General features: G+C 45.0%; 1 protein-coding gene across 2 annotated transcripts in view; it reads left to right on the forward strand.

Annotated features, from left to right (window-relative positions):
• Nucleotides 1-20,455, forward strand: part of DDX23 (DEAD-box helicase 23) — a 232,579-nt gene that overhangs the window by 162,464 nt on the left and 49,660 nt on the right. For both annotated transcript variants that reach the window (XM_086963729.1, XM_086963732.1), the window contains exons 9-12: nt 11,926-12,069; nt 13,901-14,126; nt 17,077-17,222; nt 18,702-18,879. In XM_086963729.1, coding sequence (XP_086819855.1) covers nt 11,926-12,069; nt 13,901-14,126; nt 17,077-17,222; nt 18,702-18,879 — 694 coding nt within the window. The remainder of the gene's footprint in view (nt 1-11,925; nt 12,070-13,900; nt 14,127-17,076; nt 17,223-18,701; nt 18,880-20,455) is intronic.

A 20,455-nucleotide genomic window follows, 5' to 3' on the forward strand; every position in this document is an offset into this window, starting at 1 on the left:
CGCCCTTCTGAAAAAACCAACAGCAGACCCCACCGAACTCAAAAACTACCGCCCCATCTCGCTTCTTCCATTCCCGGCCAAAGTCATCGAGAAAGCTGTCAACAACCAGCTCGCCGCCTTCCTCGAAGCCAACAAATCACTCGACCCCTCACAATCTGGCTTCCGAGCCAAACACAGCACTGAGACCGCCCTCATCGCAGCAACAGACGACATTCGAACTCTACTGGACAATGGAGACACAGTCGCCCTCATCCTCCTCGACCTCTCTGCAGCCTTCGACACAGTATGCCACAGCACCCTTTTACAACGCCTCAGAAACATCGGAATCCAAGGAAAGGCACTGGAATGGATCACCTCGTTCCTCACCGGAAGAACCCAGAGAGTCCGCCTCCCACCATTCAAGTCCGAGGCCTCTGAAATCATCTGCGGCGTACCACAAGGATCCTCACTCAGCCCCACCCTCTTCAACGTATACATGAGCCCCCTCGCGGCCATCGCACGCCAACACAACCTCAACATCATCTCTTACGCGGATGACACTCAACTGATCCTATCTCTCACCAAGGACCCCAGCACCGCCAAAACTAACCTACACGAAGGAATGAAAGAAGTCGCCGAATGGATGAAACAAAGCCGTCTGAAACTGAACTCAGACAAAACAGAAGTCCTCATCTTAGGTAAATCCCCCTCTGCATGGGACGACTCCTGGTGGCCGGATGCCCTCGGAAATGCACCCATCCCGACAGACCACGCACGGAACCTTGGCGTCATCCTGGATTCTTCACTCTCAATGAACAGACAAGTCAGCGCCGTATCCTCTTCCTGCTTTAACATCCTTCGCATGCTCAGAAAAACATTTCGCTGGATCCCCTCCGAAACAAGGAAAACAGTCACCCACGCTCTAGTCACGAGCCGACTGGACTACGGAAACACCCTCTACGCAGGTACCACCGCTAAACTCCAGAAGAAACTACAACGAATCCAAAACGCCTCAGCCAGGCTCATATTAGACATCCCACGCAACGAACACATCTCTGGTCACCTGAAAGACCTCCACTGGCTACCCGTCAATAAGAGAATCACTTTCCGACTGCTAACCCACGCACACAAATCACTCTACGACATCGGACCAGATTGCCTCAACTCTCGATTGTCCTTCTACACCCCCTCCCCCCAACTTCGCTCTTCCAGCCAAGCCTTCGCCACTGTCCCTCGCATCAACAAAACCTCCATGGGAGGCAGATCCTTCTCATACCTGGCTGCCAAAACATGGAACTCACTTCCCGCTTACCTTCGCCTCACCCAGAATCACCTAGCGTTCAGAAAGCAACTTAAAACGTGGATATTTGACAAATAATCCTCCTCCCCTCCCTAAGCGCCTTGAAACCCTCTGGGTATGTAGTGCGCTATATAAATTTTATGACTTGACTTGACTTGACTAGGGTTGGGTTTACGTACTGGGGAAGACAAAACAAGGGTACACACTTAACAGATATTGTGCTTGGTGGGTTTACCAAAGTAAGGTGGCAGGAGAACACCTTATGTATCAGGTCGTACCCGTGGTCTATCTGAAATGATAGACAGCAGTGCTCAGACGGTAATTACCGGAGCGTGGATGTGCTTAAATTTAGAAACAACCCAGCGCCTTGCAAATATGGTAATTTTGCAGGCGAATTGGGATAGTGAGAGGGAGGAGGAGGTGTTGGAAAGTGATCGCCACTGCAACGCGGCGTCAAGCACGCCCAGGCATTACTAGAAGTGATCGGCAGCTAAGCGATTGTGCCGCAGTTAAGCTGGTTACTTTGCTATCGTAATGAAGAGAAAATGTTTCGCTCTGCTTACACTCGAAGCGGTAACTATCGCTTCATGGGCATCGGATTATCCAAGACGGCAAGTATCCGTCACCTACAGAGTTTGAAAAATGAAAATGAAGGGCGAACATACAATTAATATACCGCCTGTGTTCGATGCATCTAGTACAGGACCGGCGTGTTCTGCCGTATAATATGCATCGTGCATTTGTCTCAAAAAGGGGAACTTACTTGCGGCTTCTGCTCATCTTGAGTACAAACCTACTTGGTTGCTACTCGCGAGTGCCCCGTGGAGTGTTCCGATGGATCAGCGACGCCGAGAAGTAAACTATGCGTTACTTCCTGGATGGGCGTGGCGCTGGTCTGGGGCTCTTGGCGGGCCAATCTGAACGGGACAGAGGGGCGGTGCCCGCTGAGATTCCGATCACGCGGAATCTGATGTAGCGGTTGCTGCAGCAACCGCGTTGGTGAAAAGACGGGGCTTTTAAAGGAACCGGGTCTAATAATTACTTTAGTTAAAGAAAAAGAAAAAGAAAAACCTTAGAACTGAAAACGGAAAAAGGAACAGATCCGATGTAAGAGGACTTTGAGTCACCCAGATTGGTGATTGTGGACAAATTAAACGTCCGGGTTTGGGCATGGACGTCAAAATAAAGTGACCACTGTTAGACCATGGGTGATGATGTTTCACAGAACAGGTGTTCATTCCACTACATAAGTGGCAGTTCAATGGCCTCCGAGGAATGTTAGTAAGGGGAGTTATCCCATCGCTGTGTTCCATGGAATATTGTCATTTAGGCCAGTTTTGTGCGTTGAAAGTCTATAAACCCACCTTTGTTCCTTTTCAAAAAGGCGTTGGTTCATATTGGCTCCTGGTTTGATTTGCTCGATGATGGTCCATTGTATTTCGTCAGGATTGTGCCCTACCGACAGATAATGTTCGGTGAGTTTTGTATTGGCCTTTTTACACCTAATAGTAATCCTGTGCTCTCCAATACGTGATTTTATCTTTCTGCTGGTCATACCCACATAGTGTAGGTTGCAGGGACATGTCAACCTGTACACGACGTTCTCGCTATTGCAATTAGTATGTCCTCTGATCGTCCAGGTTTTGTTGCGTTCCAGTTGTAGTGTCTTGGTGTTGTGAGTGAAAGGGCATACGCTACAACTGCCGCATTTATAGTGGCCTGTCACTTTTGGTAACCCCCATGTATTGAGTACTGTTTCATTTTCTACCAAGTTTATTCTGGGTCTGGTGTTCACTACTGCATCTCTGATGCTCCGTGCCCTATCGTATGAGAACAGAGGTTTTTCCCATCTCAGGTTGCCAGTGTTGAGTATGCTCCAATGTTTCCCTATTATCTTAGTTACCTCGTTGGAGATGGTATTGTACGTGGTGACACATGTTAGGGGGGTTTCCTCCACGGTCTTTGTTGGGTCCTCCAAAAGAGCAGCTCTATGTTGATTTCGAGCTCGTTTCTGACTTTTGTGTAAGATCTTATCGGGGTATCCCCGGTTTTTTAGTCTGAGAGTAAGATCTTGGGCCTGCTGTTTGTAGTCGTCAAGCTCGCTACAATTTCTGCGGAGCCGTAGGTATTGTCCATACGGTAAATTCTCACGCAGTGGTCTCGGGTGAAAACTTTCGAACCAAAGTAGATTGTTTTTTAGCGGTAGGTTTATAGTGAGTGACCGTTGATAACTTCCCGTTAGTTTTTGTTATGGTGAGATCCAGAAAGACCAAAGAATTCAGGTCCTTCACGTAAGTGAACTTCAAATGGTCGTCCAGTGTATTGATCCAGTTGAAGAAGGATAATAGGGTGTCTTCGGTGCCTTTCCAAATGGTGAGCACGTCGTCTATATATCTTCTCCAAAGTAGGATAGTAGAACTGTAGGGGTTTTGGTTGCTGAGGATATATTTTTCCTCAAAATCGTGTACATATAGGCCTGCTACGCTTGGAGCAAAAGTACTGCCCATAGATGTACCCCCAGTTTGGAGAAAAATCTTGTCCTCATATTGAAAATAGTTCCTTTTGAGGGCCAGTCTTGCACACTCCAAGATGAACTCTCTTGGTGTTCTGGAAGTCCATTCTTCTTTGTCAAGAGCCCTTTTGAGCACCTCCAAAGTGGCATCCTGAGGGATGCTCGTATATAAGCTCTCAATATCAAAACTCACCAGGATGGTGTCGTCATCTATGGTGAGCTGATCCAGGAGTCGTAGCACACTTTTGGTGTCCTGTAAATAGGTACTTGTTTTCTGTACCATGGTTTTAAAGAATACATCGCAAAAACAGGATAGGGGTTCCAGGAGTGAACCTATCCCAGAGACAATGGGTCTGCCGGGTGGTGGTATTTTGTTTTTGTGCATCTTGGGGAGCGTGTAAAAGTAGGGAATCCTGCCCTCACTTTTACATAGGTAATCCGCCTCTTGTTTTGAAAGGTATCCTTCTGCTTCTCCGTGTTCCGCAAGTGAAGTAATCTCATCTCCAAGATCATCTGTAGGATCCACTGGTAGTCTCCGATAGTTCCTGTGATCCGCCAGGAGTCTGAGACATTCGGTCTGGTATGCTGATTTGTCAAGTATGACTATCCCTCCGCCCTTATCCGCGGGTTTAATGATGATGGTATCCGAATTCTGTAGATTATCAAGTGCAGTTCTCTCCCGTTTTGTAAGGTTCATGAACGTTTTTTCGGGGAGGCATTTTCCACCTCATTGAAGACTGCTTGCTCGAATGTAGAAACTTCAACTGGGACCGTATGCGATGGTGGCATAAATGTGGATTTATTCCGTAGTCCTGTCTCATTGGTATCAGCGCTGTCCTCCATGTTGGTTCTCTTTTCAAAAAAGGCTTTTAATCTCAATTTCCTGAAGAAGGATGCTAGTTCACAGTGGAGCTTAAACTTGTCCAAATTTGCTGTTGGCACGAACCCTAACCCTTTGTTGAGGACTGATTCCTCATCCTTGCTAAGGGGTCTGGTAGATAGGTTAGTTATTAGGTTTTCCGATTGCTCGGTCCTGCCTGTTGGGGTTTGTTCTTGCTCTGGTTGGTGCTCGGATCTTCCGATGCCCAGTGGACTTGGTTGCCCTGGTTGGCGTTTTTTCTCCTTCCCCGTCCTCTCCCGCCCTGGTTTAAATAAGGGGGCCTGTAGGGATTCTGTGGAAAAAACGGTTGTTGAAAGGGTGGTTGCCACCCATACATTGGAAAGTTAGGTGAATGGTTGTATACATCCTGGAAGGCTGGCATGGGCATTGGGTTATAGGTCGGCCAGTTGCCCTTCCCCCTTCCCCCTGCCTCGTCCTCTGCCTCTTTGTTTCGTGCTTCCGCTGCTAGAGTTACCACTGGAATTGGAGGTATTGCTTGATACATTGCTAGAAGCATCAGAGTTATCATCACCTTTAGATGGCGGTACATATTCCGGGTCCGAGTAAGGGTATGCCTTCACCATCGAGAACCTCTTTAAATCTTTCTGAAATTTCTGCACTTTTTGTTGTGTCAGATTATCTTTGTAATCTGTCATTTCCTTGTTAAGCTCATCTAGCTTTTTTTTAAAACCCGTGATGGTGGTTTTCATATTACCTTCCGCCACTTGAATTTCCACTTGGATTTTTTCGGATAGTCTTAAGGCTGTTTTTAAAATTAAGACTATCCAATCGTGTGTACAGTGCCACGCTATGGCAGCCCAATCTTTTCGGAAGAGTTAGTCTTCTAAGAAGATGCGGGGAGCATTGGAGACTAGTAGCCCTTTCGGCGCCATGTTGTTGCCCAGATATTGTTTAAGGATCGTCCCATGTAGGATCGTCCTGATTCTGTTCCTTTTAAGTTCTGTCAGGTTTTCCCAGTCTTTTGTCGCAGAAATGCTTTGAGCAATGCTGGGATCCGCAAAGATAGAGAGATCACTCATCACCTCCTCAACCTCTTCCGAGGTGTAGGAAAGACCTTGATTTTCGGCCATGGTTGTGAAGGTTAAGTTCTAATTATGTGTCGCTCTTGCAGCTGTGCGCTGCCTAATGTGTATATAACAAGGGAGAGAGTAAGGGAAATTGCACAGATACTTTGGGGGTCAGAGCACCTGCACTGGGGCCTGGGGAGCTATGTGCTAATAGGTTGATTCACAAAATAAGGAATCTTTACATTTTCCTTTTTCAAAACTGCCAGATTTCCTTAATGGAAACTGGCTGCTTCTACAGCAAAAAACAATGTTAAAAAAATAAAAATCTGATGAGTAGGCAGTTACTCTCTCCGAAAGTTGTACTGCGTTTTGCAAAAGGGTAAGGATCCAAATAGCTTTACTTTCCTTTGCTAATAAATTACCACCTCATCTTGGTAGTCGGTAATATTTCTGTGGTTTGTGATTGATATCTGGTCGCAGCAAAAAACATTTTGTACATCTGACCCTAAGTGAGTTTTAGTGGTATCTGTAGGAAGAAGACACCCTAGGAAAAGCAAGAGCAGGGTGTTGGCATTACCATACCTAGAACGCCTGGACAGCAGTGATGGTCCAAGCCCCTAGGATGACCCCATGGATGATTGATACCCGATTCCTGACTGGGTATGCCGGTGACTGAAGAACAACTAAGCAACTGAACCAAAAGCTTTTTTTCTTTCAAATAATTGTAACCCATATAATCAGTTTAAAGGTCATTACAGTAAAAAAATAGCACAAGAATAAGACATAAATTATTCCAACAAAAAACTCTTTAAATCTTTTCCAGAAGCTAGAAATACATTCCTTAGTTTTAGTGGACGAGTTTTGTCCTATGATGCCATCAATTGGAGGTGTCTGCTTTGTAGTTAAAGATGAGTAATTGAGGTACTGTGCGTGTTTTAAAGACCACCCCCAGAAGTCTCCAGTTTTAGAGACAAAATAAGGTGGGTTACTGTGGCTTACCCTGCAAGTATGCCTCAGTGGGCAGCTAGCAACCATCTGATCTCAGATTGTGGTATAGGCATGCTCCCTAAATCCAATAATGAGTCTAGTGACTGAGTGCAGCTCTCAAGGGAAGGAGAGCCCATAGAAAGTCCAATCAGGCTGCATTTTCACCATTAACATGGGATGGCGTCAAAGCTTGAACAGCTGTCCAGAAGATAAGGCCGGAAGGTTAACCCTAGAAGATGATGGTAGCCTTACTTGAGTAATGAGAGCAGAAATTTGTCACCCTGAACTTTCTTTGGGTCAGTTTGCGCCTGGATAAGTTGGAGTCTATTGTCCCTTGCTTTCATTTGTAGTTTTCTTGGGGCTCAATCGGACATTTAATTGTGCACATCAGACACTGGAATGATTAACTTTTACCATGTACATTTCCAGGTGGATTCTGACCTCTCATTCAGCTGTTTCCCATGCCTTTTGTTCAACTTGTGCAAACATTGTTAATAAATGAGTGAGGTAGGTCTAGTCGCCGTGTTGGGCCATCACACCATGCAGTGCATTTAGTAAAGGAAACCCACTTGAAGTAAGCTAGCGATCAACCAAAAAAAACTACAATATTTCAGTGCTGCCAGTAAATGAAAATGGACTTTGGGCAGCCATATTTGGTACCATGAAACAAAAGATGTTCTGTCTTCTAAGATAGACCGTCCTGCTATGAGATCCGGACCTGCTTCTTCTGATGTTGTCACTGGCATGATGCTATAGTACAGCAAACTGTTGATTTTCCTTCCTTAGCCATCTATATAGACCTGTCTGCTACCACAATGTTATGTGCCACCCTTTGCAATCACTTTTACCTTGTGATTTGTTTATAAGATTCTCTCATTTGCTTATTTTTTTCCACACTGTTTTGTGATTGAGATGTTTCAGTTCTGCACTAGGCCTAGTAAAACTCTTAATTAGGAAGAGTAGTTCCTGAAGGTGATGGGCTCCCCTTCTTCCACAAGCATCCGTTACTGGGTAGAGGAGTTGGCTTAACAGCTAGGGCGGTCGGCCTTCAATCTGCAGAACCGGGTTCGAGTCTCAGCAAGGAAACGCAACATCCTGTGATTCTGGGCAAATCTCTTAATCTCCCCATGCCTGACAAAAATGAATGTGCCCTAATGTAAAGCAACTGGTGCTTGTGTAAAGCGCTCTGATACCTGATACCTTCGGGTCAAGTTTGCGCTATATAAAACTCTGTTAAAAAAAAAAAGGTATTCTAAAAAAACTGAACTTCGTTCTGACATAGCACTGTCCATTCAGACGACCCCTAAAAGAACTAGTCGAAATGAAAGGTTGTTCGAAATGCGACATATGTAAGCTATTAATGGGGGGGGAAGTTGCACCTGATTCTAGTAAAGGTATCACAGAGAACTTGGGGAGCAGATGTGTTATATCTCTAGCTATCTAATGATCTCGGCTTGTGGAAAGACTATGTTGAGCCTCACAAGTTGTATAATTGTCTGTTCTGTGCTTTTTGAAAAAAAAATCAATAAAAAGAATTTCACAAAAAATGAAAGGTTGTGTTGGGTTTCAAGCATTTCTCAAGAGCAAGTGTAATCCTGTAGATTGGTAAACAGGCCTCAACTAATTGAGTGCTCTTTGCCAAGGTTGTTACTTTGTTGTGAGCGAGTGAGCTCCCTTTAAGCTGTTCTTGTGTGTCCAGATTTGGTGCACAGAGTGAAATGGTTCCTTTGTCTGCTGTAGTTGGTTGAGTTTCCACTCCAAGGTGTGCCTGGTATGTTCTGGTTGTGTGACATCTCTCTCTGTCTAGACTGTTGCTGTAACAGCTTTGAATCAGCAACTTCCACCTCTGATGTTGCTGGGATTTACCTTAGAGAGTTTGCTGCTCTGTTCTGATTGAGAGGATAGTTCCCAGAAGTGTTCCTTTCTGTACAGGTTGGTTACATTGTTGTACCTAATGATACTTTGTGAGAAAGTGCCATCTTTCTTGCATTGGTATGCCCCCACTTTTTGTGAACTGCTGATGTGCTTTGACTGAGTGTGCCCTGGGCTCCTGCCAACCAGGTGCCCAGGGCCTGTGTTCCTTCCCTAAAACTGTGTTGAAACTAAAACCCAATTGGCATCTCTGGCCACCTGTCAGCCCCTAGTAAATGGTACCCTAGGTACCAAGGGCATGGTGACCAGAGAAGACCCCTAAGGGCTGCAGCAATTATTGTGCCACCCTTAGGGGCCTTGTACCCTGACCTCCACACACTGCCTTTGCAGGCTGAGTGTCTAGGTACAGAACTAAACAAAGAGTCCACATGGCACACATCCCTGTGTGCCATGCCCCCAAAACCCACTGCCCTTGCATACATCAGCCACCCCTCAAGCTGAGTACCCTATGCCAGTGGTGTGGGCACAGGTGCATGAGCCCTGTGACCTTACAGTACCCAGGACCATTCCTGGGCACTGTGAGTGCAGTGATGCCATTAAGAGTATATGGTGCTGGGAGGTTGTCATTACGAACGCCACAACACCATAATGGCTACACTGAAGACTGACAAGTTTGATATCAAACTTCTCAGCACATTAAACCCACACTGATGCCAGTGTGGGATTTAATGTAAAATGCACTAGAGAGGGCATCTTAGAGATGCGCCCTGAAACCTAACCTACAATCCACGTCTTGTCTATGGCGCTGCATGGGCTGCCACACAGCAGACATGTTGCTGGACCCCTGGGTGGAGAGCCCCCACTCTCCTGGGCCTGCAACAATGCACATCCTGGGACGAGGTGCCAAGCCTCCTCCCCCGGGATGGGCAGGGGAAGCTTCAAAGGCATTCCGCCCTTGGGAGCTTCTCCAGACCATTTTTTGTACTCAGCAACCGGCCCCCGTCAGTTCTGACCCCCACTCTGGCAGGAAGACTGGCGGGAAACCCTAAGTCAAGTAGGGGGGTGTGCAAACTCCACCCCTCAGGTGAGAGAGGCGAGGTAAAGCAGGACCACGGGCTCCGGCCATCTTGAAGATGGGGAGCCGTGCCCAATCACAGCTAGGCTCCTGCCCCCCTCCCACAGGAGAGGAGCAGGCTAGGGGGTGTAACCACCCCAGGACAGGGACCCATTGGGCCCTGCCCTTGCCCTACCTTTAACACCGCTTAATTTAGTATTTAGGGGCACCCTGAACCTTCCTTCCTCAGATCCCGATTTGCAACAACAAGAAGACCAAGAAACACAAAGACCTGCCGTGCAGCTTCTAACAACAGGACGACGCCCACTGACTTGGCCCCATAACACTACAGACCTGTTGATCCTTGAACCTGCTCCTGTGAAACTCCGGCGTCTCCAGCAGACAGCAACCTCGACGGACCTGCCTGCCTTGAACCTTCCAAAAGACTGGAACTCCCATGAACAGTGGTTCTGCTCCAACCGCAATACCTCTGGTGCCAGCCTGGAACCGCAAATCCAGCCCACTCTGCACCCGCCAAGCCCGGCCTGTGCTCGAGTGATCCAAGACCACGAGGACGTTCCCCCGGCGACTGGAACCCGAAGTCCAGTGCCCAAAGACCCTCCTCGATGACATAGACGACGCCTGCAGCCTAAGAACCAGGGACCCCTCCAACCGCGACCAGCCGAGGGTAAGATTTCCTGACACCAAAAGACACCCCTTCACCCGGCCCCCCACCGCCCCCTGTGCCCTCCTTTGGGGTACCTACCTCTTCTACAAGATCCCAACTTACTTCTCGAAGTGGTGGTCGCACCTGAAGAATCTCAATCTCCGAACCTGCATCCTTTGTTCACTTTTTAACTTTCCCATTGGATAACATTGAGCGCCCGGCGGCTCAAAAGCACCCTGCACCGAGCCGCCCGAGTGCCGCTGGATCTGCAACTACTACCCTACTCTACTTCCCCACGTGCCCTCAGTAAGTGACCAAGAGCTCAGTTCCAACAGCCTCGTGGCCTGCCTGCTTGCAGCCACCAACCAAAGGCCCCCTCCCCTCCATTGGATTGCATTGGGCCTACTCTCTCTGCACCCGGCTGCCCCTGTGCCGCTGAGGGTCTAACAACTGTACCTTTCCGACCCTGGGAGACCCCGGAGTCTGTACCCAGAACCTTAACTTCACCAGTCGAGTACTCACCTGAAAGCCGATAACTCACTTTCCTTCCATAGGCTAACATTGACTGGTTTTCACTGAAATTTCTTCTAAGTGTGGAGTTTTGAAACTTTAAAATATTCATCTGAAATCAGCCGAATAACAAATTCCAAAATACTCACCTGTGATCAGGAGAGAAGCCAGTACTATATCTTTTAGCCCAGTACTGAACCGCAAAAGGAATCCTAATTGTACTTACCAGTAACTTGAATTTTCTTCAAAAGGAAACCATTGACTGTTTTTCTCTGAAATTTCTTCTAAGTGTCAATTTTTACAAACTAGAAATATTCCTTAAAAATCGTACCAAATACTAAAACGTAATTACTTACCTGTCTTAGGTAGAGATCCCAGTGCTGAAACTAGGAGTCCAGTATTGGATTACAAAAGTAACGATAACATACTTTACCTGTGACTTGAATTTCCTTCCCTAGGATAACTTTGGTAGTTTTTCACTGAAAAGTTTCTGTCAACTTTGAAAATACATTTATATTCTTTAAAAATCACAACTGTAACCAATTTACTTTTACTTAACTGTTTACAGCTTAGGTCCCGGGACTGAATCCATGATCTGGTCCTGGGGTTAGAAAAGTAATCCTTAAAGTAATCAACTGCATTTATGTAGAAAAACCCATTGAGCTCCATGTTAAATTGTGTTTAGAATTGTGTTGCCTATTGCTACCACTGGAGCTATTGTACTTACAAAGTCTATTTCCTTTCTGCAAAGTAATTACCTAAAGTCTCTCATATTACCTAAAGTCTCTCATATTGGGAAAACTATATTTTGATACATGTTGGTTCTAAAATAAAATCATTATATCGTTTGATATAAAAACAATTGGCCGAGAGATCAGTTCTTGAGTGTGTGAAACCTTTTGCCGACTGAGTGTGTACAACAAATGCTTTACACTGTCCTCTGATACTGCTTTACTGCTCGACCAAGCTACCACTTTAGGGAGTAAGGTCATATCTGACTTTAACCTCTGTTATACCTCTGGAGACTGGGGACTCTATACACACTGTACCTTACTTTGGTCCAGTATATATAGAGCCACTTTCTTACATACTTCTGCTGGCCATCAGACTAACCTCTGTGCCTTACCTCCTCTCAGGTACAAGGAGCGACACCACGTGCAGCTACTGGGACGGGGATTTATTGCAGGCATTGACCTGAAACAGCAGAAGCGTGAGCAGTCTCACTTCTACGGAGACCTGATGGAGAAGAGGCGGACCCTGGAGGAGAAGGAGCAAGAGGAGTAAGTAGGGAGCACACCAGACATTAGCTTACAGGCGGTCTTAACACACAAGCAAAAGTTCACCAAGCAGTGCTGCAGCTGTCGTTTGTGCAGCAGGTACAGTGGCACAGGCGTCTTAGGGGGCCAACTCCCCCCATTTTAGCTCTCATTTACTAATTACGTGGGTCAAGGGGCCCACTTTCCAGAGTTGCACTAGGCCCATAGCACCTTTGTTAAGCCACTGCTATCATGTGCATTAATACACACACTGCTTGATTGATGATTTTAGTGCATAGGCACTATCCCACTGAGAGGTTTACCTCGTAAGCATTCCCTCTCTGTGTACGCAAACATATTTAAGAGCATCAGCAGGGTTAGGTGCTGAGCCCATGTGCAGTTAGGGTTAAACTCGCAGGAGCCAGGGGCATGACTATCAATGGGGAAGCATGCGTCTTGGCATGGAGGCTCGGTGTGGGAAGATCAGAGTACCCCAATACGGGCTATAAGTTACTGCCAGAAGGGGGCCAATGCTGCCCTATTTACTTGCTTATGATCCAGTGACACCTTTTCTATGCCACTGACAGGAACATCTCTTAGAGGAGCTAACACCCATTAAGGCAACAGGAGGATTCAGGAAATCCCACCCTCTTTGAGGGCGAAAGCTCCGCTTATGCAGTGATTTTTAAAATAGACTGTTAAATGATTTTAAAAGAGGGAAAATTCTAGGTTTTTTTTTAAATAATACCACGTGGGCATTTATATTCTTGTTACCATATTCGTCTTAAAAGTATAAATATTACAAGTCTTGATACATTTTGTGGGACAGACAAAAAAAGGTTATGCTTCCAAGAGACGTGATCTTCTTTGGTTAACAACAGCATATTGTGGCTGAAGTATATCCTTAGTATCATACTTGTGAACGGGCATGGTTGGAACTAAATCTTTATTTAAAATGCATACACTGCAATTAATAGAAACTGCCCTAAAAGGATTAGTAAGGAGAGTGGCATGTCCAATAGGCAAAAACAAACTGCATACCAGTTTACTGACTTGGCACGGTTACAAATGTCTGGACCCAGTCCGAGAAATTCCAGCCTGGTAGGTCATGTTTAAAAGAACATGTCCAGCAGGTGAATGCTAAGCACAAAAAGGATCAAAACAGTGTACTCCAAACCAAACATGCAGGCATGGGGTGTGTCCTGTGTTATCTCCTCACTTGTGAGTCCTGACCATACCTAGAAAGATAATTCTGATTGATGTGCCCATATGTTTTTAAAGAGTTATTTGAGATGAAAACATTAATCCATCCAAAATGTTTGCGCAAAAAAGGCTAGTGTCGCCTAAACATGCCTGCAAGGGAGGCATGTTCTTATTTCTTTCCTGCTCTTCTTTAAGTTCAGAACTTAAATCCTTGTTCAAATATGGATGCGTTTCCAAGGCGCACAATTCCTTAAATGAAACCAAGAATGGGCGTGTTTGCTTGTGTAAAAGGAAAAAGGGTTGCAGTGTTTACGTGTAGTTTTAGCAAGCGCAGTGACATTAAGGATTTCCCTTCAGTATGAGAAAAATGGTTCCTTGTAATATTCTAAAAAGGATAATAGTTTCATATATGCATTCATGTTCTTATATTGCATGCCTGCATCTAAAAGTCTTTGGTTTTATTTGACCTCCAAGTCCATTCTAGAAGGCAGTATACCTATCTATGCATAATATCTAGCAAGTCATTCCATATCTGTTCCATCTTCTATGTTGATTTTGCTGCTTTGCCTCTAAATCTCCTCTCTGCCCCTACATCTGTGTCTTTTCCCAATCCCATTCTAATCTGTGTCTTCCTCTTCTCTTCCTACCCTAGAGTCCGTTTGAAGAAACTGCGCAAGAAGGAGGCTAAGCAACGATGGGATGATCGACATTGGTCTCAGAAGAAACTTGACGAGATGACTGACAGAGACTGGCGAATCTTCCGTGAGGATTATAGCATCACCACCAAGGGGGGGAAAATTCCCAACCCCATCCGGTCCTGGAAGGACTCCATTCTTCCTCCCCACATACTGGAGGTCATCGACCAGTGCGGCTACAAGGTAAGTGATATGGAATTGAAAGCACAAATTCTCAGAGGAGTGCACATAAGAGAGAGGGAAAATAGTAGTATGTAATGCATTATAAATGAATCCAAAGTGTAGAGGAGACTCGAGTGGCTGTATCTGCTCGGATGGTACAAGGGCGGATAATGATGGACCACATCCATTAATTAGTAACTGTGTTGGACTAACCTGCAGCAACTTGGCTGTGACCTTGGGCCTGATTTACAGTTCAGTGGACAGGTTACTCGTCATAAACATGAAGGATATCCCACCTGCTGTATTACAATTACCATTGGATATAGTGCACTTCTAATACAGTGGACAAGATATTTGCAACAGCGGAACTTGTATGCCGAACTCCATTCTAGGCCCCTAATTCTGTAGGACTGTGGTACCCAACAAACAATAGGTTACTCACAGGATCATACAGTGTTGCTCACCAGATAATCCAACCCCTTTTTTTATTTTCTTTGCCATTGCTGCAATGGACGAGCATTTATTTTCTGTGTGGGAATAATAGGCTTTCCTTATTGGTTGTCCTAAGTGCTGCTATTTCCCTGACACTTGTTGCTCGGGTCCGAAGCTTTATGGCTTGAGCTTCTGCAATGGCGGAGCAGTCTCCGAAAGAGAGCTGCAAGCTACCTGCTGAAATCCTCTCTGGAGCCATAAAATGCTTCTGTTGAGTAGAACATCTCAGCCAGGGTGAAAGTCATAATTCCCCTGCCTGGGCCTTCCAGTTAATGACATTGGACTGCACCACGCCTCTGTCCTGCCAGCACTGATGCCTCCTCCAGTGCTAACAAATCAGGCAGTGGTATCCCTGGTCTGGAGGAAATATCATTACCCCCATAAGGAGTCTGTCCACAGTGAAGTCCCCTAAAATAGTGAAACCAACTAGCCAGGTTCAAATAAACTCATGCATTATGATGTAACTGGAGTGTTTTGAATATCATGAAGTGTGCATACTAGTATTACTAATAGCTTTATGGAAAACAGCAAAATGGAGATTATGAAAACTTTGAAACTGCGTCTGCTATGTATTGTTTTGAAGTTAAAGTGAGTTCATTGTGTATTGTCGAATTGGCATACAGTGTATTTACTTGGCATTGTGGAATCTTGCAAAATCAATTGGAGAATTAAAAAAATTGCAAAATTTGCTAGCTGGCTATTACAGAAAACTGTGCAGCGCTAGCTGGAGAAATTAATAAATGTACGTGTGCTGATTGACTTAAGATGAAAAGTTGCAAAATGTTAATTTAGGCAATGGGAAATTTCATATGCATTGTGTTTGTCTTTGTTTAAATTTCGTTGTGGACCCTGTAATTTGGACTTCTGCCATGAATGGACATGCAGCCACAAGTGCTTTTATAAAATGGTGTGTTTTATTTATTTCACGCCAACTCCTATTACAATGGGCCTGACTGCCTGTCTAGGTCTGTGGCTGACACTAGGGAATAAAAACATACTCCTGACTAGCCAGTGAAAGCGCAGGCCAGAATTTAAAAAGTTGCACTGATACCTGGCAGCTGTGATGCAGGACCCCCTAATAACAGCATTTGGATCACTGAATGACTGAGCCTGCCAGTGGAGGTTCTTATAGCGTTATAATAATATTTGCAAAGTTTCCACATTGGGGAATTGTGGAAGCTTGCAGAGCACAAGATGATATAAAATGTATTATGAGCACTTGAAAAGAGTGGTAACTAGGTTATTACTAAAAATAAATTGCACAACATGCTAAGACCTGGGTCCAATACACCCTACCAAGATTTTACAATATTACTTTCCTAATGTGCTGCAAACATCTTCCACGGAAATACCCAAAAATGGTAGGAAAGTATCTCAAACATTTGTTTTTCTCTCCTACCACTTTTTAACCATTGTTACTAAACTATCATGTTTAAAATGCACCTACTTCTTTATAGTTACAAGTTACTCCTTAATAAGTACCCCAACCATCTCCATGTTAAGTGATCTTTCAATCTTACCAAGATTTGGCCATTGTTGGTACATAATGAGTTTGAAATGTATATATGTCACTACATTTCCGTACAGATTCCTGGGTGGGAACCCTCAAACCTCCTTGTGAAATTGTATTTAAGATTCAATAGGCTTATATCTGTGCCACTGCCTTACCGTTATTAGAAATGCAGCATTTCCCATCAATTTCCAACTGTTCATGGGGACGAATTAACAATCCCCTTGCAGAATAGACTTTTAATCCTTCCAGAATTTTCCAAGTCTAGGCAGAAAAAAGCTTTAAGTCATGTAGTTGAAAACAAATAAACACCCCATGCAATCACTTCTGCCTCAATTCAAGTTAAATGAATTATAAAGAGTACTGTGGGGTTGTATTGATGGCGAAAATTTGTATTCACCATTTTAGTGTTGCTTGCAACTTGAGATTTGCGAGGTTCACTTATAAGTCTTTCCAGTTTTTCTGGCCCAGTGCCTTGAAAAATTCACAAGTTGGCAATATTTTCAAAACAATTCCTTGCAAAGAGTCTTCACCTACTGCTCCATGATCTTTACATTTGTTCATATTTTGGTGGCAGTCTTTGGCCTATATTGGACTCTGAAATGTAGTTTGTCTCTATTGTAAATGTCCTCTCCAATTGACAATCAAATGTTGCTTATTGCTTGAAAATGTTTGGGGCTACTAATACCCTTAATTCTCAAAAATAGTGCTGTGCACCCTTTAATTTGAAGTTTGTTTAGTTCCAAGTGTCAAAAGGTGAAGATTAGATTCTGTTCTTTACTGATCATTCTTGTATTTATGCCACCTTGACCAGCTATGTGGTGAAATATGTAAAATATGCCTCATTCATTTTGTGAACTGTTAAGTTTCTGACACTTTGGTGCCACATGTCTGCTCTCGAGATAAGGTATCAGTGATGTGGCTAAACAGATTGTACTCACTGTTTTCTCATTTTACTCTGTCCCACAGGAGCCAACTCCCATTCAGCGGCAGGCTATTCCTATTGGTCTACAAAACAGAGACATTATTGGTGTGGCTGAGACCGGCAGCGGTAAAACAGCTGCGTTCCTGATTCCCTTACTGGTATGGATCACAACTCTACCTAAGATAGACAGGTAAGTTTAAGAGAACCAAGAGGGATATCACTGTGGTGCAAGATTTGGGTAGTGATGGAATGGTACCGCGCAGGCTCTCCAATTAAAAAAAACTCCTGCCTGTAAGTCCTGATGGAAGCATTATGTGATCACATGTTTTTCAGAGCATGCTCCTTGAGCTGATCTTTATCCTGATGAGCTCGTTTTTCAGCATAACTTCTGTGTTTTGGGGTAAAGAGAAATGTTATGAGGTAATGAGTTCCTTGTTCTGAGTTGCAATGGTCTTGGATTTCGTTTTTGATAGCGGGTTCCTGACTGAGATATGGTTAAGGTGTTTTTTGGGGAGATGATTCTTGAAGTGGGTTCTTTGTTCTGAGATATCGTGATTTTTTTTTTAACTGAATGTTTTAATTACCTGATTTTTATCCATGTTCAGATGTTTTAGGTTGAGTTTGAGGCTTTGAGCTTTAGTTGTTTGCTGGGATTGAGGTCCATCGTGAGATTTGTATTAACATTTGTAAGGACTGGACATATTATTCTTTGTGCAGGATCCTGGAACCATTTTTCCCCCAACATGATCTTCTCTGCAGTGGTGCAGTTGCTTTAAAACATTATTTTAATCTCTAAATAAAGGTGTACACCTATGACCATATTATCCTTTAATTTATATTTTTAAATTTATATTTTTAAAAGGAGGGAATAACACTTTGAAAAATTCAAATGGGCTCAAGAGCACATGGACCAGCATAGCTTTCTAAGTTATGTATGGAATAAATATATATTTGTTAAAAGGTAAAAAAATACACTTAAAATGTAGACACTTTAGTTTTTTTAAATAATAATTTGGAAGGTTTCATTCTCTTTGAAGAGGTGTTCAGTGATCCAGCACATAGGAAAAGTTGTTCTGTGTTTTATGGAGGTGTGGTTCTTGGGAAGAGTCCCTGCCTTTGAGTTCTTATGGCCTTGTTCCAGGTTGTCTAGAATTGACTCAAACTTTGTTCTTTTGACTGGGTGGGGGTGTGTCAGTTTGTCACTACCCTAGGCCGTTGTGTTGGTGTCTGGATTTATAGAAACAGTACCATCATTTCAGCTGCTCAGTCAGCTTGAAGAGCAGTGTGAGAGGTGTCACTTAATATCCTCTTCTGTAATTTACAGCTGTAGCATAGTCCTTGCTACATCTGGTAGAAGGATCAGTGTAAAGAGTTCTGCCCCTAGCCCTTAAAAACAGTTTTCAGGTGTAAGGATGAAAGGCGGCATCAATATGATGCTGACTGCACCCCATCCAACCACCATTTGTTGATATATGCATCCATGCCGAAGAAGTGTACCGACGCCTTAAGCTCTGATTGCTTGAATCTCGCTACCACTTTCAAGGTACATTAAAAGTACACTATGCCTATCTACAGCTTAGCTGTGGGAGGGAACCAGGTTGTCTGCCTTCCACAGGTTGATATTGTGGGGTTGAATCTGTGGTAATTTTCGTTTCTCCTTGTACCACAGGATTGAAGATTCAGACCAGGGTCCCTATGCTATTATCCTTGCACCGACCCGTGAGCTGGCTCAGCAGATTGAGGAAGAGACGATAAAGTTTGGGAAGCCACTAGGAATCCGCACTGTGGCTGTGATTGGTGGTATCTCTCGAGAAGATCAGGGCTTCAAGCTCCGAATTGGCTGCGAGGTGAGAATTAGTCTGCCAGATGTATACAGACCTCTAGCTGTATGAATGTGTGTGCTCTCTACATGTCCCCTTCACTCCCCTTTCTTCCAGTGACCCATGGGGATTTTGTTTAATTGCTCCATAAATCCTCCAAAACAAGGTGTGCGCGCCATGATTGTGCACGTCCATGTCTTTGTCTGTCAGAGGATAGTCTACAAGGGGGGGTGAATATGGCAGTCAACACACATACAATTCAAGTTTTTTTTTTAAACTCGTGTGAGGATATTTAAAGCAAGTAAATGCTTAAACTTTGTTAGTTATTGTTAGAAATGGGATCCCTGGCTGGCCAGGGCTTGCGCCAAAGTCAGTCAGAGACCACCACTCCTAAGTCAGGGCAAGGGAGTTACACACCAAGATAACCCCTGCTCACCCTCTGGGTAACGTGGCGCGAGCAGCAAGGCTAAACTTGGAGGTGATATGAGTTCAGTATTTGCGCACGCACCCCAGCAATAACACCCAAGGCTCACCACTTAAGGAAACTCCACACAAGGTTATATATAAAAATAACCTTTGTATTATACCAAAACACATTAGATAAAACACACACTTTACAATGTGCCAACAGGCACGGGCAGAATTTACAGGGGATATGTACAAGACGGGGCCACATGGACCACTGTCAGGAATCAGCACTTTTAGAACTTTGCACTAGGTAGAATTAGCACTTAGAACATAGAACATAAATCACTGTAGCACAAAATAGAACATAAAGCACACAACCAGTAACTACTGGTAACCGGTAGGTACCACCTACGCAATCCTAACCACCTTAGGAACAGGTCACGCAGGGAACCAGGACCTCACTAGCACCACCTGTACTAGCAAGAACAACCATCTAAGTATCACAATACCTGTAGGGGTATAAGCACATAACACATGATGCATAACATACATTCAGAGGTGTAAGGAACAAGGCACATGACGCATTAAAAACACATTCAGAGGTGCAGCAAAAGAACAATTGCGCCAAACTCACATAAGTCACCACCTGTGACTGTCCATAGGCCCTCCGGCCTTGTTGGGGCTAGGATGCCCTGTGCCCCAAAGTCAGGCCTCTGAACAAATGACTTGGCCCCCTTGAGCCTCTCTGGGCTCTCTGCAAACAACTGTGGCGCTTTGGAGCCTCTCGGGCTCTGAAATAAAGATGTGCCCCTTGAGCCCTCGTAGGCTCTGAATACAAAACTGCCCCCACCGTTGGAGGAGTCCCCCCCCCCCCCCCCCCTCCTTGGGGGCCTCGGAATTCAAAAGGGGCCCCAAGAGCCTCTGTGGCTCTACACAACTGTCCTCGCGCTGGAGGGGAGGGGGGGGCACCGGCAATGTGCCCCGACGCCCTCCTCTTTCAGACTGGACCCCGGACCCCACTCACCGGGCCGTAGGCTTCCTCTTGGCTCCCTCTTCTGCCGGCTCCTCTCCTGGGCGGCGGTAGGGGAAGCCTTCTCTCCTGGGTGGGTGAGCCTCGCGGCCGGACTCCCTGTGCTGTGCTCCGGGGCTCTCCCTTGCTCTCCGGAGCCCTGGGGGAGGGACGCCGGCTGCGGGA

This window comes from Lissotriton vulgaris, chromosome 1_1 (assembly GCF_964263255.1).
Source record: "Lissotriton vulgaris chromosome 1_1, aLisVul1.2, whole genome shotgun sequence".
Taxonomy (NCBI): Eukaryota; Metazoa; Chordata; class Amphibia; order Caudata; family Salamandridae; genus Lissotriton; species Lissotriton vulgaris.